The 27,695-nt window shown below is 34.4% G+C and overlaps 2 protein-coding genes across 3 annotated transcripts; one reads left to right on the plus strand and one right to left on the minus strand.

The window, feature by feature from the left end:
* Positions 1 to 84: 84 nt before the first annotated feature.
* LOC116344224 lies at positions 85 to 25,796 on the plus strand. Of its 2 annotated transcripts, none has more exons than XM_031772677.1 (10): positions 85 to 590; positions 13,763 to 13,865; positions 20,377 to 20,569; positions 22,471 to 22,608; positions 22,677 to 22,752; positions 22,848 to 23,677; positions 23,745 to 23,946; positions 24,009 to 24,154; positions 24,231 to 24,484; positions 24,561 to 25,796. In XM_031772677.1, the coding sequence occupies exons 2-10, from the start codon at positions 13,791 to 13,793 to the stop codon at positions 25,302 to 25,304; spliced, it is 2,658 nt and encodes an 885-aa protein (XP_031628537.1). In that variant the 5' UTR covers positions 85 to 590; positions 13,763 to 13,790; the 3' UTR covers positions 25,305 to 25,796. The 2 variants fall into 2 exon arrangements, with proteins under 2 accessions (XP_031628537.1, XP_031628538.1); XM_031772678.1 differs by having other exon boundaries at positions 13,766 to 13,865.
* On the minus strand, positions 25,657 to 26,927 carry LOC116344225. Its single transcript, XM_031772680.1, has 5 exons — positions 26,787 to 26,927; positions 26,662 to 26,721; positions 26,288 to 26,605; positions 26,205 to 26,219; positions 25,657 to 26,078 (listed from the first exon to the last, which is right to left on the minus strand). Exons 1-5 carry the CDS (start codon positions 26,884 to 26,886, stop codon positions 25,936 to 25,938), a joined length of 636 nt encoding a protein of 211 aa, XP_031628540.1. The 5' UTR covers positions 26,887 to 26,927; the 3' UTR covers positions 25,657 to 25,935.
* Positions 26,928 to 27,695: the final 768 nt, after the last annotated feature.

The raw sequence follows: 27,695 nt of genomic DNA on the forward strand, positions 1-27,695 counted from the left end.
TTCGAGCTTACCTGTTAGCTCTTTTTTGGCACATACAGTTCACTGCAACCGGTTTCATTCTCGAATGACAGTTGAACACGAGCGTCCAAACGGTGAAGATCAACGATTTTGATACGGCAATTTCAGTTGAAGACATCTGCCGAACGAGCGAAGCAAAAAAATATACGTTAAGTGAATGTAGATATACTGTTAATGGGTGTTCTTAAGTGAATATATATCGGTGTTTAAGAGAGAAAGCAATTTTTGAAAAAGAAAAAAAACAAAACGAATTTTTACGATTCTTGAGCGGGAAGTGAGTTTTAGATTCGTGCGAAAATATTTTTCAAATAAAAAAATAATTTTATCAATATAAAATGTGTATTGATACGACGATAAAAAGTTAGGAAAACATGAAAGTTTGAAAACGAAATTCAGTCGAGAAAGAACCAAATTTGCATACTACTTCAGTTCGAACAAACTCGTGAAGAATAAGTGTTGAAAGCAAAAACTCAAGAAGCACACACATAAGATACGGATCATCATTCGGAATCAACGGAATATTTAAATATCCGAAAGGCAAGCATTTATGCAGACATTGTTCGGTGAAAAATGTAAGAATTTTTTTTTCAAGTTTTCAAAACCATTATCAAAATTGTTGTACGTGAATAGAAATCGAATTCAACGAAACATCGAATTGAATTTGGCTGCTGCAAGGCTGACATTTTACGATTGCAATGAATTTAAATATTTTGCGATTATTTCGAAGTGGGTTAATGCGATGATAAACGAAACGAAGATTACTGGTTATTTTTCCATTTGCTTTTGACACACAGAGTAACACATCATTCACCATAAAAATTAGTTAAAACATCTGTTGACTTTATACTTGCTTTATGCCATCTTTTATCTTTCTAATGTGCTCGCACATCTGCCGCAGACAAAAGTACGTGCAGTACCTTGCAGGTTCTTTTCTCCCATGTCAATAATATTTTGTATGCCGTTCGATGCTTATCCAATTAGAAAGTCATCGGTGCCTATGATTGTTCGGGCGCACATTCTCTGGATGTGTAGTATTTACATGGCGCATAATCACCAATGTTTTCAGAATGAAAGTAAAGAGTTTGGGAAAATGTGTTATTTTTTTGTGTGTGACACCGTTTCGTGTCTCTGTTTTTACCGGAAACACATATCAAGTGCTTGGGTTAAATTTTTGGTTTGTCTTTTGTTTTAAGAAATTAAAAAAAACATACACAAAACTCTTGCCAAAATTCTTCACAATCGGATTGGTCACGTACAATTTAATCACCGTAATTTCACAAGCCAACGAGCGCATAAGTACGTGGAATGTATAAACACACTTCTTGGGAACAATTGTTGCCATATTTACAAAACGAAGAGAGAGAAAAAAAGCATAGTTTCTTTACTCATCGAATATTCAGTAAATGTCGACGAACGAGTGTTTGCACTTTATTTTCAATTGTTGCAAACATGCGACTCTATCCATTTCATGGCATGTCTGTGTTAAACGTCGAATCGATTAGAAAAACATTCCGCCTCTGTTCAAACATAGAAAAATGAAACAAAAGCCGATTCGAAGAATAGTTAGATTGTATTTATCGGCCTTTGTTCGCTCGATTCAGGTAAATAACGCAACAAATCGGAATGCGTTTACCATCCCAACCCAATTCCATTGCGAGACAAGTCAAGTATCGAGAGAGAAAAAATAAGACAAAAACAATTAAATTATGATCTGTCGTTGTTGAAAGTTCTTGGGATCTAAAGAAACGATATTTTCCACTTTATCATTACGGTTTTAATTTAAAAAGAAAAATATAATGAATATAGTACAATGTGACATAAAAAAAGGTGTAAGAAATATGCTTTGTATCGTGCGCAAGCTGTGGTTAAAAGTGTGTTGACATTTTTAATTGGCCTAAATAATTGCGAGCATACGGTGCAATAATATGGAATGATCTAAATTTTGATATGGTGATATGGGTGTTTTTATGCCCGATTCGCCAATTTTACCAAGAACTCACCGATCGACGGTCAAGATGCGCAAAGAATTTAGGAAATTTTTAATCAATGAACACGCAGCAAAATCCAAGAAAAATTCAGATGGATTTATGGAGCGATGAGAGAGTCATTCTCGAAATTCATACCTACTAAACGACTGGCTACTTTTTCCCGAGTGATCGATCTAAGTACGGCAAATATTTATACTCAATGTTCAAACAAGTAACATTTTTTTCTCTTTATGCAACCCAGTTAAAGTGCTGATATCAAAATTGTACACATAATTTGTTCTCTCCTGGATTTTTTTTTCGCCTTCATTATTTCGACTTTGTAAACGTTTTGTTACCATCAAATAAATGTAGTTTCTCTTTTTTTTTCTGCGTCGCCGATCCCATATTCTTCTTTTCATTTCGGAATTCTTCCATGGTGCGCACACTTATTAATCCGTGAAATGTACGCCAAATGAAAAGAGATTCAATTAAAATGCGCTGACGCGCAATCGTGCACTCGAGAGTGTGTGTAATGTGCGCGGTTGCTGTGTCGCGAGCTTTATTACTCGAGAAAAACAAAATGTTTATTGTGCGCCTGATTTGGCGTTTAACTTTGTGGGCTGTTTGCATGGCTCATACTCAGTTCCCTTCTTCTAGGCGGCAGTAAATTGAGCATGAATTACACGTCAAACCGAAATTGATATCACACAAGTAGTAATCAATCCGATAATTATACACCAGTTTGTGGTACGTGTGTGTATGCCAGATAATTGCCAGTATGTGTGTCTGTGTATCGTATTTGACGATGGATTTCCCAGATGCGATTGAAAATCTTGGCAAATTTTTCAAAAGACTGTCCCAATTGGAAAAAGAACTAAACGTTTTGTGTATGTGCTGTAATACAATACTCCAAATGGTACATTGCGAAAGAAATCTTGATTTATGCCCCTATTTTGACCCCGTCGACTCTTGTTATAAATTTTACCGCATTACAAAAGCTTACTTATCAAGATGATAACCAAAACTGTATGTTGTTATTATAACTTGGCTTTGTTATAATTTACAATTTTGCGGTGAAAAGAAAATTTTGCATTTCTTATTAAGAGCAAAAAGTGTATTTTTTTTCTTTGTGGGCTTTATTGCTGCCATATATATTCGAACGTTTGCCTATTTTGTTGCACATGCATATAAAACAACAACAAACAAATTCAATCGATGCATACATTCAACTGTGAACTTTTAATGCTTACGTCGTAGCAGTGCAGTTGGTATTTATATATATTTTATTGGTTTCGAAATTCAAACCAAAATTATACAAGCGAAACAAAGAGTTTTGCCAAAGGAAATGAGCCTATGCACCAGATAAATATAGTCATTTGGAGCATTAAGAGCAAACTCCAAACAACGAATGTCAATTTATCGAAAAGAGACAAACAATAACATTTTGTTCGATGACGAGAACACAATAGAATTGGATGGTAGGCAGTAGGTGCCATTCAACACAATTTACCGTTCTTCAACATCATAAAAACTATAAATGTTTCGATGAAATTATAATCATTAGATTGTCAATAAAAGGGAGACCAACCGCTGACCAATCGTGCTCATTTTTATGATTCAATATGCGGAATCATTTCGGATTCTGGTCTTTCTTGCATAAATGGAATCATTAAGACTTCTTCTTCATATGGCCAATTCACTCATTACACTTGGTACCGTTCAATGAGTCATCACAATGATGGTGAAATTTCAAACTCATTGGCGTCGCTTTATCATCATGCCGAGCACCGCCAAAGAATAACGAAATTATTGTTATTAGGAGGCATACTTAAGTTTGTACACCTTTAGATTTTCATTTATTAATATGAATTTGCTTGAGTATTCATTATACTTTTGGTGTTTTAAATAATGATTTGATTTTAATGAGAACGATGAATACATTATTATTATTATTGTTTTTATTCAACACGACTGTATAACCTGAATATGTACTTGAACCATTTTTATATTGATTATTTTCAACACTTTGTTCAAGTTCATTAATTGATTGAAAGTAAGCAATTAATAAATTAATGCATTTTTCATGGCCGCACAATTTAGCAAAACAATTCAAAAAAATAAAAATAAACCGTTTTTAGCTGAAAACGATTGAATCGTGAATGTGGTTGGCTCATTTTCACATTTTTAATCGACAAAGCGCGAAAACACTACGGGAGAAAAGGTCATCAGATTGTATGCAATCGTATACCTTGTGTGAATGTTTCGAAATGCAACAATGAAGATGCTTGCGTTTCAAAATCTTGCCGCAAACTGACTCGGCTGGTTTTTCTTGAAAATCACAATGATCATCGATTTTGAAAGGTTTTTTTTTCTCTTCTTTTTGTGTGCAATATTTCTTTTGTTTTCCAAATTTTATATCTATTTTTGATTTTAAGTTGCGTGGCTAATGAAATGATTCAAGTTTTCGATTGAAACGTGTCAAAATATTTGTAATTAAAATCGTTGAAATAATTATATATACGACTTAATGCCAAAGCTGATGGGTCATAATGCTGTTACCTAAGACTCACCGTTCGATGTTCAAATGTTAAAAAATAATTGAATCATTAAAACTAGAAGAGAATGAAATGGAAAAAATAATCATCGAAATTACTGTTGTAAGACAGAAATAAAAACCATCGCAATACATTGTATAATAGACATGTTATCAGCGGCAATGTGTGTATGTACTGATGGTCAGTCATAAATATCTGCTATTGAACTTGACTGATCGTTAAAAGTCATGGAGCGAATCTATATGTGTGTTTTGCGAAGCAAATTATTGAATTTCCACGTCAAAGTCAGTGCGGCCCATTCTCGATTGGTTGCAGATCAAAAATTGATTACTATCATTCCATAAGTTTATATAAGTTAAATTAGAACACGCATCAATGGTAACAAAAATAATAATAAAAGAAAAACAATCGGCGATCATACATGATAGCTTCCCAAACACACATGCGAGAAATGTAGAATATTGTTTACTGTAATTGGTAATACTAAGAATTTCTGCTCTGATGCACGGTTTTTTTTTATTTGTTCCTCACACGTTCTATCATAAAATCAATAAATGCGGCATCAAAAATTCAGTTTTTTTTTTCTCATGTCCGTGAACAATCATAAAAATGATGATGATGATGTAATGTGAAGAACAAAAATTATTGTTTGATAGAGAAATGTAGCCGCTTTTTTTTCTTCTTCATCTCACAGCAAATATAACGTTCTTATTGTATATGTAATAGAGCGAAACGTGAAAAGTGTGTTCGATTTATTCATTTTTATTTCGCTACAGTGGCCGAATCGCCATTTTTCATAACTTCATTTATTATTTGCTGTTAAATGTCGATGAAAGAAATACAGGTCAATTTTTGATTTGCCGCAAATGCCAAACAAAACAACAACTATCTCAGCTAACAAAACATGAGAAAAAAAAAGAAACACGATGATTGTTTGAGAGATGATGAAAAAAAAATTGTTTTCTTCTGGCTTCAGATCTTGGGTTCCAATTACAACGCGTTCATATTTTTGCACCAAGAGATTAAATTAACCATCTATCTTCTTTTTTTTCCCGTCTGTTTTTCTGTGTGGCGTTATTCTCTTTTGTTATTCATTCAATTGGTGTGTGCGCGCGCACGCGGTGCGAAACTTCCAAGTAATTGGACTGGAAAATATCGTATTCGCATTACCAAATAGAACTTATCAAACTGGAAATGAATTTTTACTGAATTGCTTGCGGTTTTCAAATTGTTTATTTTCGTTCGGCCAATGGCTCTTGAGATTTTGCATTTTAATTTACGGCCATTTAGTTTTTAATTGTGTGTTTTGCGTTGGTGTATACAAGAAAATCTCTATTTTTCGTCACATAAAATGCATTTTGATGAATATACATTATGTGGACGCCAAAATTACAAGCGGTCATCGTCTCGTTGAGAGTGGCCAATTTGGAAAGTTGAATTCAATCGAGCAAACGAAACGAATGTCGTTGTCATCGTCACAATTCAAACGATACAAATTTCTGGTTGCAGCACAGCAAAGTTAATGAACTGCGAATAAAGGCCGACTAATAAATAACCATAGCATTGCTATCAATCAAAGAGAAATTATTACACTCAATTGACTCTCGCAACTAAACACATATGAATTGAATTGAACAGCTGGTGTGCCTTGAATAGCGTTGAAGCACAAGATGTTGAAGATGAAAAGAGTTACAATTCATGCAGTCCAATTTGGATCAGATTTTGATTTGAATGTGTGATGTGCATTCAGCATGTACAATAGAAATTGAAAGAGGAAAGGAAAGGAAAAAGAACCGATCTTGGCATTAGCATTGCCGCTGTCTATGTATTGTGCTGATGCGCGGGATAGCGCGAGTGAATTCAACGCCACGGAAAAGAAAGCGATAACACATTTGCATATAGACGATTGCATCGCATTTGATTTGCATGCGTGTGCTTGATTTAAATATAGTAACTCGATAAACTAGTTCACGCGAAACAATAAATATAAACGAAGATCCATTGTTCTCTCGGTTGATGGCCCTCAATCGATTTTTTTTATATTCATTGTATATTTTTTGTTCGCCTTTTCGGCGGCACACATTCCACTTAAATATTAATTAATTTCATTGTCACACACAGCAGCAGTGCGGCAGCATTTTAATGATAATGAAAAATTACGCTGCTGACAACTTTCATTAAAACACAATTGGGTGTGAAAACATGTCGTTGATTTGATTATAATTTCCGGCCGACTGACTTATTGTTATGCATCTCTGTTTCACACCCAACGATCATACAATTTTCGATCATGTCTCGGTGACGACTGTAATGTGCCAAATGAAAATATATATACTCTCCGGCTCATGTACTTGAACTTGACAAAAAGGATTGGAATAAAAATATTATGAATTTCCATCGCTTTCATGACTACAAAACAAACTTGTTGAACCAGGTAAAAATCGCGTGTTTTTTTTTACAGAATCACATCGAGCGATCGAATCGAGTTGCTACTTATAGAGATTCCTTTGCTCCTTCCATTCGTCTTTCATTTTTTTTTCTTTTTCTCTGTGTGTCTTTGAACAATGACTGTTGACGGCAGACGATTATTGAATGCGAAATTTAAAAAAAAAACTAAAGTGAAATTACAAACAGTGCATGCAATGCGACAATTACGATATACAATAATAATTTAGAGAGAAAACCAGTTCTGTGGCTGTACGTCTGGCGCAGTTTCTAGAAAAATATGCGCAGGCAGCAGCAAAACAAAAATGCATGGGATTTGTGTTGTTTGTTGCGAAAGCACGATAAATGCCGTGAGAGCAGGCGACATTCAAGATAAACTGTTTTAACCACAGAATCATAGAGAAATCAAGCATTTGTTAATTAAAAACACTTCATTAAAAATTCATCGACCATAACAGTGTAAGTGTCTCTTGTGGAGTGGCTGAAACAACACGCTTTTCTTTCCATTCGAAACCGAATATTCTATACAAAATGTTAAAAACTTTTACTGTCTTTTGGTCACACAAATTTGCGGCAATTTCATTCACTATTGAAATTACTTTCATTCACTGATGAAATTATAAACGGAACTGATATCAACACAATCAACGACAATGCAAAGAAAAGAAGAAACGATTCGAACGAAATGACCACAACTGCGTAGAAATAACCAAAATGAATAAAAAAGAAAAGAGACCCATAAAGAGACAATCTAAATTGGTGAACAAAAAAGAATCGATGATCGCTTCTTACTTCTTTCTCTTTCGTCGTCATCTGGATATAAATAATCGCACGCGGGAAATGGGGTCATATATCGAAATACTGTTGAAACAAATATGTAAAACAATGTATGTGTGGATGTTGTCACTGCTGGGCACGCTGTGCAACGATCAATTTTCAGTTTTGCGACAAAAAAATCAGAGAGAAAGAAAATTCATGAACACGGTTGAAAAAAAAAATACGGTTAGCATTAAACAAACGCAAAAACATTGCCAAATGTATGTTTTATGGCTTCGAATTGATTTATATAAATCGTATGCATATTATAGTGAAGATGTCATTTGATATGTGATGGTGTCAGTAACCTCCGGCTCACACATACTTTTCATATTTCATTTCGCGAATGGTGTATCATCATCACATGGTTGATCGTCAAGCCGATCAGTGTTGAAAAGCGGAACGAATAGATGACGTACAGAATATACATTCACTTCTTCATTGACAATGATTTGAATGTTGCGCTTTTGTTTTCGAATATCGAAAATCGATACTTTGTATTGTATTCATTCTTCAATATGTAATTGTTCCGATTTATGTCAATTTCACAATTCGTATTTGTACATTTCTTTTCTTTCTCTCACTCTCTCACACGCAGTCTTTCTTTTTTTTCTCGATTATTAATCGTCACATCATTTATAGACGATTTGTTTAATTCCATTGTTATTGATAGATTGCTTTGTTGCTTCTTCGGTGGTTAATAATTCCAAATTTCATTGGATTTGAAAAGATCATGGGTCAAATCATTACACTGTTTCTCACAATGGCATTTGATTTGAATGTCGTATTTTAACACCACAAGAGTCTATAAACATGTTTTTTCATGACAAATGATGTATTCTCTTAAATCAAATCGTCTTTCTCATAATCATGAGAATATATTTCCCGTCTTGGAAAGGTGAAAGAGAATCAAATGATGAATCATATGCACGACCAGTTAATTTTAATGCTTCGAATTAAATACGCGTTTAAACAACATCATTTTTGGGGATTATTTCATCGATGAAAGACAGTTGATCGTAGCCAACGACCGTTGATGATATTATTGTATAAAAAAGCTAATAAAAAAGAGTTCAATCGATGTAAAAACACACACACATTCGAAAAGTAGCTTTGGAACTTTCTCATGAACATGGTTCAGTGACTCTTCGAATGCATATGAATATTAAGATAAATACATCTTAATCGCATCTCTTGATTTACTTTTCCGAGTTTTGTTTTTACTTCTGAAAACGTGTATTTTGATGTGTCTACTGAAGTAGCGTCAGTAAAAACAAACCGTCTCCCTCGCAAAAACACGAAAAGATGTGGCTGTGTACAAAACGAAGTATGCAAACGACACACAATTGACCCACATTTTGATGACTAATATGGACATTGTCAATATTTCAACTCATTTCAACAAATACGACGCTGTACACACACACACACCGGAATACTATACAAACGACGTTGAATTAATGGCCACTCAGACGTAAATGGCAATGGTAGAAAGAGTGTGCTAACAACGTTATGACTTGGAGCCGAAAACAAATAGAGAATTTTTGAGCACATATTTGTTATTTTTATTAAAATGACATAAATCTCGTCTCCATTAAATGACGAAACAAAAGTGATTGTGCGACGACGCACATTTTATCGTTTATTGCTTTAACGTGTTTTCTTAGCTAATTGGCAACGCTTTCGATTGCGCCAAATCATTTTTTTCTTCTCTTCAATAAAATCAAACATTACATTTGTAAATATGGCTATAACCAATAGTTGGTTATTAAAAAATGGCGTACACTATTGAAGATCAATCATTAGAAATAATCGGTTGTTCGCCTGTATGATTTTGACCAACACATTTGTACAAAAGTTATCGCATCTTGGCGATCGAAAGAGAAATCACTTAACGAACAAAACAAGGCACAAATATTGCACCAATTGTTTCGCATATTGTAAATTGATCGTTCAATCATGTTAAAGAGTTGCCCAAAATGTCAATGATTGCGCTTGAAAAAAAAAATTATGATTGGATCACGTCTCTGATTCCGGAGCAAATGACCGCTCCTATTAATAACTGACCAAAAGTGAAATCGATTAATTCATGTGATTGAACATTTGCTTCATTGTTTCTCTCTCTCTCTCTCTCTCTCTCTCTCTCTCTCTGGCAAAACAGTACCTCACCAAATTTGCGAGCTGCAAATCATTTGTTTCGATTTTTCAAAAAACTTAACGACGTTGTGACTGATCTTGTCTATTGTCAATTTTTAAACGTTTTATAATTCATCTGCAATATGGCCTTATGCAAACATTATAAATTCGATCATTTTTTTCTTTTGGCATCGTTTATTGATCGATGGTGATAAGTGACTTAATAAAAACAAGCTAATAGAAAAAACCCTGACAAAAAAGGCAATTAATCTTCAAACAAAGCCACCAAATGCATCGAATAATAAATGGCGCGAATTCTTTTTAATAATCTCCAATCATCATCATCATCATTGGTCATTGTTTTGTGAACACAAAATAGATTGAGTGAGTTGCTGTTGCGGTTGTTGTTGGCATCAACACATTGCATTCGATGGCCAATATCGTACGCGGGATGAATTTGCAAAAATGACACAATTGAAAACGTGCACGTTTCAAATCAAACTACTTTTGATTAGACAGGCTGTTTGAATGGTTAACAACAAACAAAAACCGAGGTGCGTGCCCGCAAACACACTAGAGAGCAGAAAAGTGAAGCCATATCTTAAGACACCCAATTCGATGCCACTACTATACGATGTGATGCCATTGAATGGGTCTTTATTGAATTCATCACAATGGCAAGAACATAATAGAAAACATTTATTTGCATTCAGGCGATACGCAAATAAAAGCCAGCGAATGAGTTATAGAGAGCAGACGAAAAAGACATAGACAGACACTCGCTCGTACCAAACCGTAATCGTTTTGTTTTTTATTTCATTGAAATTCCATGTTGGATGGTGACGTTGAAAAGGAAAACACAATCCGTTCGTTTTTGCATACATCAAATGGAGAAATAAATTAGCATATTTGCTATAGATTAATGTAGATTACTGTAAATTGGACTGAAAAATGAAGTGAAACAAGACGATCAGTTTCACTTTGATATGCGTTACGAATGAGTGTGTTTATTTTCTTCTCATTTGAATGGAAATAAACAACAACAACAAAAAAAGCACCATGGAATCGGATGCAAACTTTTACTTATGAGCTATTTTAAACGATATTGGTCAATTGGGATCCGAACAACATTGAATAAAACGGCAATAGAAATCATGCATCTGTAGATCAACTTGGGCGGCAATTTTAAAAAATGCGATTGCATGCATTCGCAATCACAATTGCCGTATGTGTGTGCAGAGAGCTAGAGAAACCACCATACGAATATCGTTTCAATTGCATTGAACGTGAAGATCAAAGTCATTACATACATATCGATTGAAACATTGAGTAGAGTCTAGAGTGTGCACAATTAATAGGTAATACATGACCATTATCGTGGTCGATCGATCATAAACATATGGTATTGTTTGTAGAATATATCGCGCGCAAGATCGTTTCAATCACGGACAAAAGAATACGGAAAAAATTCCGAAACAATATTAATTTAGCACCAGAAGCAAATATGCTACATAGAAATCAAAAAATACGGTAAAGAAAATGTTAAATGTCACACAACACGCTGTTGCCAAGATTAATAATCTTTCGCGGAAGTTTTTTATCTATCTCTCTCGGTCGCTCTTTTCGTCGCACTACGCGAAATTTATTATGTGCGATTAACATTTGCATTAAGCCACTTTTTGACACAAATTCACATAGAGCATTGTTCGGCAGAATGTAGATAATGTTGGTGTGTGTGTATTATTTTCGTATTTGTTTCTGTGTTTTATTTTTTCAGATATGTTGCAATCTAACATATATAGAACTGTATAGTATACACCGAAAGTCATGTGGTCACGGGAGTATTTGAGTTTATTATTTTGTGCCATGTCGTGAACATTCAACGAAACCGTAATTTTTTTTACTTAATTTCGAAAATTTTGTGTTTAGTTTACAACGAGAGATTGTTTCTTATTTTATTTTTCCACACGAACTTAAACCAAATTTGTACGTAATAGCTATTGTTTTATGTTCGCGGACGAGAAAGATTTAACAAGCGTTTGAGGTTGAAATGTATTGTCCGTCAACAAACAAACATAGTTAAATGAGAAGTACTCGATTACACAAATGAGTGTCGGACATTTACTATTTGAATATATCTTTGGCTAATTGAAACGGGCTTGGCTGTGAGCATATGTTGTACAAGCTGCATTGCAGTTCAGTGTTCTTTCAAATGATTGTGACAAATGTGGCTCATTTGAAGTAACAGATATAATATCATCCATGTTTCATTTAGAAAGTTGCGGAAATCAATGTTTTTTCTCATTCGTCTTAAAAAGCCACAACAAAGTTGAACAGAAATATATTTATATCGATTCACATCACAAAATGACATATTTCATTCAAGATTTTTTTTTTTGCATCAACAATTCAAAGCGTTTTTCTGCAGTCGTATCTCTTATGATTTGGCGCTGGAACCACCTGGTGAACAGTCAAAATCCTCGAAAATCAGCAAAACAAAAGAAACCATTTGAAATGTATAACAAATGTTGTGAAAAATGAAAACAATCGCACCGTCCTCAAACATAATGTTTGGCTCATGTTGCAGTTCTCCATTGTTTATATTAATTGAATGGGACAGTTCATTCGGTATTTTGTCTGTCGCTGTGAAATCTTAGTCTTTATCTCTCACTCTTCTCTTTGTTTCTACCTCTCACTCCTTCATTTTTTTATAACATTTTAACCAAAACAATTATTTAATTAAATGATAAAGTTTTTTTTTGTTTGGGAAAGTTGTTTTGTTCATTCGTTTAAGGAGTTTTGCACACATTTTCGAACTTCTTTTTTTTCTGCTGCAGCGTTTATTCACATTTTCCCAAGACCAATTTTATGCAACACTGAAATTTCTTGAAAGTGTTTGCAATTACTTACGTATCACGCGGCCAACGAACTAGGCTATAAAAGTCACCCATCGCTATATTGATTCGCTTGGCTTGATTATTTAATCAATAATTACGAGACGTTTTTTGTCTCTAGCTATTTCTTCTCAAAGTGACAATCAATTGTCTAAACATTTAATCCAAAGAAATTCAACTCAATAAAAATGGTGTGTTGATGAGCAAACTGCGAACACAAATTGAAACCCAAAAAAAAAAAAAAAAAAACACTAATAAAACAAATGTTTGACGCAACCACAGTTTCTTCCTGTCTTTTGTAATCTTATTTCTATTGTTATCATGTCGCCGTTGACGTTAGATATCAAAGAGAATTATATAAAAAATGTGGCTTCCAACTTGGAGTTTTATATGAATTTTATGCCCACATAGCATGCTTGTAAATTGAAAAGCGAATGAAAAATTATCGGCTCACCGCTTATTTGACCAAACCACATTTTGTGCTACTCTCCACCGCTCTGCACACGATTTTACCTATTCCGAATGAACTTTCCAATGATTGCCATTATTGGTGCTGGCATATTATTCATTGCACATGTTCGCTATAAAATTGATTCAAGCCCACAAATTATGGTATTGTTGCATCTTTCTATTCACCATAATTTCATTGCAAAAATGCAATATAAACGCCAATTTGTTAACATTTCATTCGACAAGTGATGATGTTATGCACCTATCGTTTCGATGATGCCAGCGATTATATTGCTCAATATGAAAAGTCAGCAGTCGGCTCAAGTGTGTGGTCGATGAAACAAGTAGTAACCACTTTTTTTATTTTGATTTCTTTTGAATGGAATCGATGTCAAATTGAAACGAACATAATTTAAGTGAAAACAATTGAAACATTGAAGACATGATAAATTAACCATATGCACATGTTTGACCTTTTCAGAAGCAGAGAGATATTGCAGGGCGCCGAAATGACATCGAACTCGGACAAAAATCGATCACAAAACAACAATGGAAAACAAAAAGATCTCTGGGTTAATCAACAAGTAAGTTGCACTTTAGATTCATTAGAAAGTTAACAAGAAAAGATGCAATAAACTATGTTTAGTTTTCCATTTCCTACAACTACAACGGCACATGATCGTTTCGAAGATTACTTTGGTATTTAGACCTGTTTGAATTCTCGGCCGTTCTTCCATGCATTCGGAGGCTGGTCGAAAACTTCACCAGATGGTCAAGAAATGTTGAAACATTTATGAGCATTAACGCTTAAAACATCAATTCTTGCACTTTTTGAAGGTCTTCTCACATACTTATAATTTCTTCGAAGCTCATAATATGCATCTCATATATCAAAAATTATCATATTCTAATGATAAATCAAATAATGTGATGTTTATGCTAGCTGAAACAATAGTAAAAGCCTGACACCTTGGGTCATTGCGGTATGTGCGGGGCGAACCTTTGTTTTTTTTTTTTGTCGAAATTAAAAAAACGACTGGTGAAAATGAGTATTTTAAACGGAAACTTCAGTGAATAAACCACAAATGATTTGCATACAATTATTGCGTGAGAAACAAAAAACTTTGCATTTAAAAGTGAAAAAATTTGTTAATATTATAAAAAGACGGTGTCGAATCTGTCTTAAATACGTTTTCAGCTGGTGTGTATCATGCTAAAGGGATTATTTAAAATCTGAAAATTGAAATAATGAGACGTGAGACACGTCTATTCTTAACATTGGAAAATAGAGTTGTAACACAAATCACTTAAATACTATCGCGATTGTATCTGTATGAATCGTTAAGCTGACTGGATTTTTAAATGGCCAAACATTGTTGTGAGAATGAGCGAAAAAGAGCACTGGGAATCATAATTGTTTCGCTTCCTCCGAGATATATCGCTCGGTTAAGACATTAAAATTATACACATTGTATGGAGAATGAGTGAGTGTCTGTCAATAAATACGATCTAGTTCTATAATAGTCGGTTCTTTTCAAAAAGCAGAAATTCTAAATGATAGAGTTGGATGGATCCTTTGGGGCATCCACTAAATTGGCGCTAATCACGATCATTTGTTGAAATTTAACCGCTTAAAAGTACACCTTTTGAAGCATAAATATATTATGGATTTAATGTATATTAGCGACGCCAATTTAGCGTGTTGGCAATTACATCGATGAGTTCTGTTTTTAAGCCAAACATGACGAAAGTCTTCAACACGAAAACGATTATCCGAAGAAAAGAATATAGAATTGCCCAAATACGAAGTAATAATAACAATTATAATTGTTGAGTTTTCATCAAGTCGCAGCTGTAATTGTGCTTCAAAACCGTTATTATTACACAAAAAACAACAACAGCAGGCTGACTGGTTGAACGAAAGAATAATAAACAAAATAAAATGTGACAGCATAGGTAGGAAAATGTTCCAAATATTATTTTTTTATTACACATGGCGGTGTGCGATTTTTTCCCTCTCGGTCAACCAGATGCCAAACAATGACAGAAAAACAGTACAAAAGAAATCCGCAATACGAAAAATCATACAAGGTCAACAATGTTTGGAATAAATATGATATGGTTGGAAATGCGCCAAACTTGGGTATTATTATTAATTGTAAACGACTCATATACAATCACGTCTCTTGTTCCAGATCATTTTATTCGCTTTCTCATTTTGCATTCAAAGAGATCGCCCCAAAAAAACACACAAACAAACATTAAGTACCATCAATATTGTCTGTGCGCATAGAATGAAATAAATGAACCGTAAGCAACTTAATTGTTTGACGTGTATTTTTGTGTATTTCTGTGTGCAAATGATAGGCTTTAAATATTGTAATTGAAAATATTCACAGCTCAATGGATTTATTCTCATGCCTTTTTTCATTCACCCAGTTTTGTTTCAGTTTTTGTTGTTGTTATGTAGCTGCGTGTGAAGCAGCACCACCAACATTCGATATACAATGGAATTGAGGCGAACGTGCGTAATTCAGTGTTTGCGTAGCAATTATTCTGCGCTGGAACTAATTCGAACATTGTGCATATATACCATTTATGGAGATGATTGTGATAAATGTTTGATCTTTCAAACTGATTATTATTTTTGAATTGGCAAAATGTCATGCGCGCACCTTTAGAACACACAAGTTGACCGCGTTGGCTCTATTAACAGAAGAATCGACAAGAGGTGATTCATCACCATGAAATGAGATCAAAATCACAACAAAATGTTTGTGTATTTTGGCATATTTGCGTCATTTCTGAAATTGGGTGTAGCTGCATCGGTGTGAATTCATGATCGTTCAATTTGAATAGAGAATGGCAGGGACACATCTGAAACGGGACTTATTTTGTTCACACCATTTGTCGTTTTAATTCAACTAAATAGATTCGCTGAATCGGATTTATAAACTCAGTAGCGCACATTCAGAGTATTCTTAATTATAATGTTTGCACAATATATTTCCGTTGCCTTGAAACCAACAATGACACAATGTCTGTGGAAATTTATTCTGTCTGTTGCTTTCCTTGCCATTTTTAAAGTTTCAATCGTAAAAAATCATCTCATTTCGCGCGCAGATAGCACAAAATTCTGAATATATCTGTTGCAATCTCTGCTTTTTGCTCTGACGAAGCTTGTATTCCGTATTGTGCTAAAAATACAATTACGACATCAAAACAGACGACACAACACACAAAATGACTAGAGAGAGAAAAACATTTTTTTTTTCAGCAAGTTTTTGATCACGATGAAACACTTTGATGAGCGACTTTTTTCTGCACATCTTTCACATAGTATTCAAAATAAAAGTACGAATATGTTTGCAAAATTACTTAGTTTTGCGACTGAAATCCCAAGAACAATTCAAGTTAAATTACACAATATGGTACGAAGATCATTTCAATGGAATTGAAAAAATACCTTCATTCACGCACAGCGAAGAGTTCAAAGAAGAAGAAAAAGAGTCAGAAAGAGTAGATTATTTTATTTTCCATAATTCAATTTTGAATATAATATTTGCATAATGATGATGAAATGTTGAGATTTATATGTCTGACACATGAAAAGAAACGGAACATTTGCGCTGGAATGCGGCGTAACGACGGTAGTTCGCTAATTCATATGTGTCGATTTGTTGTGTATATATAGCACGTGTCAGATATTTATACACAAACTACAAATTCAATAAAAACGAATGAACAGAACTGAAGCATATTCAACAAAGATTCCTAGTCTGTTTTGATTTCAATAACAAGAAGTTCACTTCCAAATGCTAATTTTCATCTTTTATTCGGGTGTTACTTTTACTGGATTTAGTTCAATTATACCGTCTCTTCACTGCGAGAACAGTTATTTTTTCACAGTTTCTTTACCATAATTCCCCGAAACGATCGTAGAATTCGGCGGGTAAAATTAATATTAATATTTCATCGTTTTGAAATTGACGTGTGTTCAAGCGATATTATCGAACATTATCTGACTTCGGGGCATTTTCAAATTGAATGTTGACACTGACGTTTCTCTCTGCATCGATTCACAAGAAATTATAAGATACAAAAATACGCTCAATTTAAAACGCATTAGGCAAATGTTTTAACATTGTAAAGAGGGTTGCAACATTGTATAGATGTCGGAATGTTCACCATATTAACAACGATACACTCATGTTCAATTAAAAATGAGCGTTTGGTATTTTTCAAGCGGCATATTTCTGTTTTTCTCTCGTCGTGTGTCGATTTAAACAATGCATCAATCAACCAACATCATTTTTGATGCGCTCAAATTTGAATTTCGAAAACAAACTTTAACATAATCGATACTTTCTATTGGTTTCTTTCACAATAATCACAACGAAACTATTTAAAATGTATGTTTATAAAACGCTGCAGTCTGACACAATTTTCTTTTGTCAATTTTCAAATGGTATTTGTTTCGTTTGATTTATATGAGGGCATCGATAATTGAATTATGTTTTCGCTTTAAAATCATGAGACGAAAAGAGAAAGAATCAATTTGAATTGATACATTAACTAAGTGCATTGCACGAAATACGGTCGCATGTAAAAGAAACATACATGCGATAGAAAACGAGACATTCAAGTCGGTGCATGGTAAACGGCATCTACGCTCTTAATCAATACGCCTTTTTCCACTCTCAATGTGAACAAAAAACATAACCATCTAATGCACTTTATTTAATGTGAATAAAACGCGCCTTTCAACTCACCAATATTTATACCGTTAGAGTGGCGTTCTGATTTTAGTGTAAAAGACAAGGAAAAAAATATCTATCACTTCATTATATATCTGACCAAGGTTTTTGTTTTCAGAAAACAAGTGCACAGAACTGCTTTTTACATTGAAAACAACACATTTCCCTTCTAGCAAAACTGTGACGCTTGAAAATCCCTTGTTTCAATAGAAACAAACGGTTCGATATCTTTTCATATGAAAAGACAGCGGCTGAAGTGTATACATGACTGCAGTCAATGAAAAATCTATTTTTAGTTTCAAAGCGGCGACGATTAATTGCAAAAAATGACTATTCAACGAGATAATCCAAAAATTGCTATTAACAGCTTGAGGCACATCTACCTAAAGACCTAAAAATTATCCATTCATTTCTTTTCCATATAGTCAACGCTTTTTCACGCACCATAAATGACAGTTTAAAAACGAATCACCGTAAATTAAGGTTATCGCCAATTTTCCGCCAAGTGAAAAGAATTACACGATGAAATGGAGATAATTTCACGTCATTTTCGATCCATTGTCGAGCTATACCAATTACTTAGATTTTCGTTCAATTTATTTGCATGCGGTTGCAAAATTTTTGACGTTTGCACAATTGGGAATCAATCGACATTGGTATTTAGGTAAAGATAAATCGCCCGTTCGCACTACATTCTTAAATAATTGCAAATTCTATTATTAAAACTATCATGCACAGTTAATCGAAATGTGCTTTCGGAATGTGTAAGAAAAATCAAAAACTAAATCGTATTAATCAAGCTCAATCGGTGACTGTATCGCTTCGATCGTAAATTATTTATCGATAATTCGGTTTTTTTTGTAACCTATATGGAAAATGTTATGATTTAATTTCGCATGCTGCGCTGCCAATAGTCTGCATCATTAGAGAGTCTGTCGATCGGCTCAATGAGCCACAGTGATTCATTATTGAGTGTGCGCACACACATTTGATTTTGTTTTCGTATTCGGTGCTGTTTGAAGATATCGAAGCAGCTGGCGTTTCCATGAATCATATGTACTTTTGTATCTTAATACACAATCGAATTCAAAGAAACAGCTTCGAGGGTTCTACTCTAACACTCACGCTCAGTTCATTCACTTTGGAATAGAAAATGTAAACAAATCTCGAATATTACACAGATTCTCATAAGTAAATGTAGTTTCAAGAAGCTCGATAAAAATCTCAGCTCTGATGGAATTATATTAAACAAAATCAACTTAAGCGAAATTTCTATTTCGAAAAAAAAAAAAAAAAAACGAAACGGCGATGGTGGATAAAGTTTAATCACATTATTTTCTCTTTGCGTTAACCAATTTTGAAATGATCAAATAATGAGCGATCTAATGAAAATGGCATTTTAATGAAAGGCCAATTTAAAATATAGTTTGAAGGCGAGTCCATCAAACAAAACAAATAACCATTACGCAAAATACTCTTCCTACTTAGACAAAATCGAATTGAATGTCAATTTTAACAAGCAGTTTGCAACATCAACAGACAAAAGCATTGAAAAGAATCACAAAGTATTGCTCGGAAATTGAACAGCAGTTTTTCTTTTGAGCTTTTTTTTATTTTTATTTTAAATCAAATATTGAATGCAACATTAAGAAAATGTTCATTGTGAAAATAAACAAATAACAAAGACATTGAAGATTGTCATTTTATAGCCCATTTGAATTCAACCAATTGAAATGAAAGAGACTCGGGTATTGGAAGAATAGAATTGACCAAATCGACTTTGAGATTATTATTAAAGTGAGAAGAACTTGAAGCTGTAGCATTGACACTAGAACTGTTATTACTAACACTGACAAACTGACTTACATTGCGAATTTACGAAATCGAGGCCATTATGCTGACAAATACACCACCTGATTTCATCCAACAAATCTACAAACAAACAGGTCGAATTTTTAGCGAAAAAGCATTGGTCGATCTGCTTTTTATAAATAAATAATGTTGATTTTTTCTCAGATGCAACAGAATTTAATCTAATCACTTGACCTGTGTCAATTTATTCAATTTATCGCCAAAATTGGACATATTTTTTTCATTTTGATATAATAAGATCACATGTTTGTTTTGTCTACTTGTGGCATTTGGCGGTGAAATATAAAAAAACTGTTTAATCAGCTTTTCCAAACCGATAGCCATTCTTATTCATTTGAAATGAATCAATAATAATCAATTTTGAATGTGAATTTTTGCAAAAAGAATAACTTTAATGACAATAAATAAAAGCTTTTATTTAAATATGTTTCATTGATAAAATTATACCAATTTTTTTCTCTTCCAGATAAATGTGGCGAAAAAATGTACGCGTCATCCTTCATCGCGAAGTAATCGAAAAACGGACTCGGTAATTTCGACTGATTCCGATATTCGTTTCACAAGACGAAAGTTGGGAGATACGCAAAGATGTGGATGTGCTGTGATCGCCGGAATGCTAATATTCACACTGTTCGCTACAATAGCAATGTACTTTTGCTGTAAGTACACTTACTATCCATAAACATACTTACGATCTTTTCACTTCGATTCGTATAATTTCGATAGAGACCGACAATAATCAAAAGCGATTTGTGGTTTTTTTTTTACAAAAATACGCGTCTTGAAACATTCGTAAACATTCACTTAGCCCGGCAATTAGTTTCAAATGCTTATATGAATAATGTGCGAAAGGTGTTTGTGAATTGTTGAACCAATTTCTGGTGTAGCGTTCGCATAAAGCGACAGCTGGCTGTATATTAGGCCCTTTTACCAAGCCTTTTGCACGTTTTACATTTCAATCACTTTCAACTTCTGATTTATTACGATTCTTTTTACTTTTCTCTCTCTCTCTCCAAATCTCAAATATCGTGCTATTCTTCGTGCGGTGCGCAATGGTTGTATGACGCCGTGCACATTTCACGAAGTGAAACTGTTGGAACAATGGAAATTGTTTCAAGAAAAAAAGAGCACGAAAAGTCAAAATATGTAGGGAATTACCATTAAATCACACAAAAAAAGCATGTGGAATTTTATCGTTCATAATGCCATTCCACGCAGTTTTCAAAGATTGTTATTGTTTTCACGTTTCATTTGCTCGTATGAAAATGCGGGCATAGGTCGACATCGCGTCAATCGAAGAGCGACAATCTCTTTGGAACGAAGCGACACTTTCGCGTACTCATTATGACAAGATGCACGCCGATTTGCAAACATTTTTTAATTGAAATTTGCAAAATATAAACAAAAAGACGTGTTATCTGCTTTCAAGCGATCTCGTTTGGCTTCCACATTTCTACGAACACATTTCGCATGGAACATCGAGTAACGATCAAGTCACGTATTACATGTTTTTTTTTTCGGTACTGAATGAACATCGATAAATAAAGTTTTCATGTTAATTTCTCTTCCTTTTTCGTTGATCAAAAAAAAAAGATCGGGCGTAAACAAAGGAAATACGATGTTCATACCGATCTACCGTGAAAAATTATTGAGTTTCATATAAATTTTCAAGTATTTTAATTAAAATGCTGATAAAAAAGCAGCAGAAAATAACAGATATGATACTATTCGCCATCGTGTATCAATCATATGATCGTGAGGGAATCATTTTGACTACCTTTTTTTACTCCGATATCCGCACTAACGCTTTCAATATCACAATCTACACTGTTTCACGACTCTTCTACTTTCAGACATATAAAACTAGTCAAGATTGATTATTACGAGCATTAACGTAGCTAATTATCAACACGAACCGAAATTGTTATTTTCTTTAATTATTCAATCATAAAAACGTATTCAAATTGCAACAAAAATGAGTATTGCAGCGCCGCCGCCGCTGCCGACGTCGTCATTGATTTCATTTCTAAATTATTACGTATTCAAAAAATTACTTCATAAAATGGATTTGTTCGCATCCATTTCTTAATCCAGCGCCCACATATGGCAGATTATAATATAAATCCGTTCGCATTTCCCACGATTATTACTACAATGAGCCAATTTTTCTCTCTTTTATGATGCTTCGCATGTGCCAACAATACACAATCACTGCATTCTGCCATTTGTTTTGTTTTTATTTGCCACATTTGTTGTTTTCTTGTTCTTCAAAGATATTGTATTTCGTTTGCTAAATTATGTTATAAAAAAACCATATTTATCACATTTATCAGTTTGTTATTCCCACTGTTTAAAGACAAAATGAAGTCACCCTTGAGAAAATGGCTCAAGCGCCAGACACATATTTAGACAGCAAAAAAAGAAAGCAAAATTTGTTGATTGTTTGTAAATTGCTAATATTATGATAAATTGCCTATTGCTATGCGAGTTGAAAACACTTTCCATTTTTTTACATTTCAATGCCAACCATAACATTCGGTTTTTTATGACTTTTGTGCAGATGTGCTGTTGAAGTTTGATTCGATGCCTCAACGAATATTCCGAGCAAAAGTTCGAGTCACAGCCGGTGATAATTGGACCACAGAATTGGCCGATCAAAGTTCGTTGAGATTTCAGCATAGAGCAAAATTTTATCAGGGTAAATTGAACGAATCAAGTCAAACAATTTACTTTAAATAAAAAAAATTTCTTTTATTTTCAATCCAGATGCTATTGATGAGATGATCAATCGATCTGATCTGAAAGAAGGATATAAAAAGAGTGAAGTTTTGGCATTGGATGGGTAAGTTTATCATCGAATTTTGCTTTACCTTTAACTTTAATGTGGAACGTCAACATTTTCTTAAACCAAATGCACTTTTTCTTAATTTGTTGCAGTGACGATAATCGAAGTGATATGGTCGTGCATTTGAATCTGAATTTTGATCCATACCTCGCTTTAGTCTCAACGGCTGACTTGATGTCCGTGTTCATTGAGCAAATCGGACAGCAAATGATTCCACAGTTCTCCAATTTGACGATCGATTTGAACGCACTGGACATAAATGAGGTGACCGGATTCATGGGCGATGAACCGTCAACAAATGCATCGCCACTTCGACCGGATGAAATATATGATACGCCAAAAGTGCAAAAACCCCAACGACGATGTGAACCGCTTAAGCTTGACTATTGCCAATCTATTGGCTACAATGTTACAACGTACCCAAATCTTCTCGGTCACAAAAATATCGACGAAGTAAAAGCCGATTTGATTGCATTCCGTGAAATTGTCGATTCAGAGTGTTATCGTCAAGCGTATGATTTCGTTTGTAGATTACTGCAACCGCCATGCAAATATCGTGAACCATTTGAACCGGAAATTGGACCAATTTGTCGTGAATATTGCTTGGATTTCCATAAATCATGTGGCAGTCGAATATCAAATCATTTTCGACAATTTTTCGATTGTGAACGCTTCCCAGAATCGATTGGAGCACAAAGTTGTCACTCAAAACCAAACTGCGTCGAAGATCTCCAAGCTAAAGGCCTTTCGAATCGTTTATGTGATGGAGTTGCCGATTGTAACGACCTTTCGGATGAATTCAAGTGCTCGTATTGTGCACTCGATAGTCTTTACTGTGGACGCGGCAGAACATGCATTCCGAAAAGTTCACGATGTGATGGACGATGTGAATGCGCCAATTGTCTTGATGAAAGAGATTGCCGTAAGTTTTGACACTGTAATTTACATTTTTCAATGAAATTATTAATATTTTCACCAATTTTAAACAGTTTCAATTGCGCCATTACTATCGGAGTTGACTGAACCGAAACCACTGACACCACAACAAGTACGCTTCAATTCCGACGGGTTTGCTATATTCTCGGAGAAAGGTGAATTGGGCAAATTGTGTGCCGAAGGCTTAGATTCACCAGACGACAAAGATATACAGAGAACCGTTGCCGAGTCACTATGCAAAGCGCTTGGATATGAGTAAGTTTGGTGTAAACTGGTGACACACATGGATGAAATTAAAATATTTCATTAATTTGTAGGAAAGTCGCATTCTCAGAAGTTCGAAATGATTCAGAGGTAAATACACGATACGTTCGGGTCTTAGATCCAAAAGCGGCCGAAATATCATTTGTTCGGACAACGTGTGAGAAGAAACAAGCACTTTTTGTCTCTTGTGCTAATTTGGGTGAGTGTTCGCCATTTAATTGTATTGAAGCATTGTCATTGTAAAAGAGCTAATATGAATTTATATCATTTTGCAGAATGCGGTTTACAATCGATCTTAAGTGCTGATGCATCAGCTAGTCTTTCAAAAATGGCCGCTCCAGGCGATTGGCCTTGGCATGTATCGCTTCATAGAGACGAAACTCATGTTTGCGATGGAACTTTGGTGTCGGAAAATTGGGTTTTAACAACTGAATCATGTTTCCAAGGTCAATCGAAAGCAACATGGATCGCTGTATTTGGTAATATACGTTTAAATGCAAACACACCCTGGAATCAACGAAGACGCATTGTAAGTGACATCATTTATTTCACAATTTTTTTTACTCAATCAAATTGTCACACTTCCCTTTTCGCAACACCAACAGATTGGAATGGTAAAATCCCCGGTGGAAGGTTCAACGGCTGCTCTGATTCGCTTGGAATCGCCCGTGGTTTTCAATGATTTCATTCGACCAATTTGCTTGCCAGATACTATGAACATCAAAAACTTTGCGTCTGCACAAACGAATAGTTCCGGCGCTGAGAAACCAACCGCCGATACATTATCGCGAACGAAAAAAGATGAAAAATATGAGACACTATTGCCAGAGAATCGTGACTATTTTATTGGGCCAGAAGATTTGCATGAAGAAATTGACGAAGAACTTGTGCGACACGTTCGTGCCATTCCAACGGAATTTTATAGCTCAACAACAGTAGCACCCATGATTGAAATGAATGGTACAACGCCAAAGGGTAGACACATGATTGCTGATGATCCGGCGGCCACTCAATGGACGACATGTAATACATTGGGATGGTCTCGGCAACGCGATCATTTACAACGAGTACAATTGAAAATCAGTCATATGGCTAACTGTGAAAATATTTCAATCGCCACTGTCAATTCAATGTGCACCGAAGCAACATTTCACAAACAAGATTGCACCGAAGAAGAGTATTCGGGAGCACCGGTGATGTGCTTGCTTCCAAACAGTAATAGATGGGCATTGGTTGGTGTAGCCAGTTGGCGCATTGCGTGCCAACCAAATGGTATCGAACGACCTCGAATGTATGATAAAATTACACCAAACTCAGCATGGATCAGACACACAATTAATGCGACGTAAACACAACGTTTGAAGCATTTAATGTGTTTGTAAATAATAATAATTTTTTTCTCGAGTGTACAGATTATTTGTATTTTGTATCAAAGAGTATGACTGCCGAGACACATTTTCAACAGAATGCGCCATTTTTTGCCTTACACTTTGGATGGGTCATGTAATTTCGTTAACGCTCTGTCTATATACTATAATGACCATTGAACTGACACAATTTTTTTGGTCATTCTTCTTTCCTAAGCAAACGGCAGAATCTGTATTTTCATCCAGTTTTAGCATTCTATCAAATCTCAATGCTTTTTAGTGAATGAAATTTTTTTTTAGAAAAATCAATAGTCGAATTCAAAACGAAAAAAAATCCCGCTATTTGTCATTTATATTTATTTTCTTTTGTATGTTGTTAACCTTTATCATGCCAAAATAATGTGTAAGCAAACATTATGTTTTATAACTATTTGTTTAAGGATCGATTATAAGAATTGCAAAGTTAATATATAAATTATGATTTAGCCAAAATTTTCGTAAATAAATTCAATGAGAATTTAAATGGAGTTTTTCTTTCTTCGTCTTTAATTAGAAAGTGTAAAAAAGAAGATTAAAAAGTGCATTGACTCAAATTAATAAAATTTCATGCAATTTATGTGGATGTTGTTGCTGCTGTACTAGGTGTTCCCACTGTACTAGCTGTTGCCACGGTGCCAGTTGTGCTGCTGGCCTCTGTAGTGCTTGCACTAGCTGTCGATGAAGAGCCAGCTGAGGACGCGGTAGACACGTTGTTGTCTATAAAAAAAATGCACCGTTAATTTTCGTTGAACCTTTTGATTTGCTGAAAAGTTTTCCACTCCAAATTTAAACATTCATTTTTGCAAATGATATAAAATAAACAAAACATAAAATAGTACTCACTTCCTGGATAAGGACCTAAAAATTGATTAATAATAATCAAAATTAATGACATATCTTATTTGTTTAGTAGTTATAATACTGACCGCCTGGATATGGTATTGGATAAACACCTGGACATCGTTTACATTTCTTCGACGTTCGGTTCTTTTTAGTATTTTTAGTCTTTTTGGTCTTTTTGGTCTTTTTAGTCTTTTTGATCTTTTTATTCCTTTTGCAATTTTGACAGCGTCTTTTACACTTATTGCTGCAACAACAAGATGTCTTTTGTTTTTTACCTCTTTTTTCTTTTACTCTTAAAATTACACGGCCAGGATTATTTTTGTTTTTGGTTTTGCTTCCGGTTTTACTTTTGCCCAAACTTCCACCTTTACGTTTTCTCAGTGGATCTGGATATGCTTCAGCTAAAAAGAATCGAAATAAATGTTTGGTAACTAAATGAAAATATTGAAAAATGTACCAAAAGCTTCTGCTTCTGCATCTGGATCTGCTTCGGGATTGGCTAAAGCATCTGCTTCGGCTGAAAATGATCAAATAATTCAGGCAATTCATTTAGTTGTCACTATACGTAGATCGAATAAGTACCTAGAGCTTCGGGCTCGGGTTCAGCCAAAGCCTCTGGCTCAGCGGTGATATAGACGACGAGAGCGAAAAGCGCAAACAATATAAATTTCGAATGTTTCATCTTAAAGTAAATGATCAAATGATGCTTTGTTCAATCGAGACAATTGTATTTATATTGCAATCGATTCTAATTGTTAATAACCTAACCTAGTCTCTCATTTTATATACATTCTCATATCGAATTTCGGTAAATAAAATCTCACTTGAACATTTCTGAACAACAACAACAATCGCTTGACCTGTATCAATTGTTTCGAATTTTACCCTGATTTATTATTTGTTGCTATCAAATATATCAATAATCTGCACGTTTGACGATGCAATTTAAAAGTCGTTTGACCAGCTTTACTAACATTGACTCAGTGTGACGTATGACTTTAATATATTTATTAAAAAAACATCAAGTGTGATTGAAAACGAGCGATAAATGTTCAAAAGTGATTTTTGTATGGTGCAATTTCACACATTGCAAAAGTGTACTTGATGGAACTTTCAGTGGGTTAACAGAATGTGTCCGAGAAAACATAATACACTTGAACAAATCGGTCAATTTGGACTGAAAACCTCAATTTACAGTCGAAAACAATTCCATTCCATTTGTGGCCTACCTCGACAAATGAAACACACCTTCATTCAATACAGTACAATATTAAATTTGTTCATGAGTTGAAACGGTAATTTCCATTACAGAAATTTGCGGTTTATTCACATTTGAACATGAATCAGATGAACTGGGTTCTGAAATTTTTGCCAAATAACGCATCCTCCAGAACAACCTAATGGTAGCGTAAAATATCAGCTCAATGACGCTTAATACTGAAATCCCCAAGAAGAGTCCAAGCAAACCGCCACAATTCGCTATGAAATCGA

The sequence above is a fragment of the Contarinia nasturtii genome, unplaced genomic scaffold, assembly GCF_009176525.2.
Source record: "Contarinia nasturtii isolate CC-2019 unplaced genomic scaffold, AAFC_CNas_1.1 Cnas_scaffold_1037, whole genome shotgun sequence".
NCBI lineage: Eukaryota > Metazoa > Arthropoda > Insecta > Diptera > Cecidomyiidae > Contarinia > Contarinia nasturtii.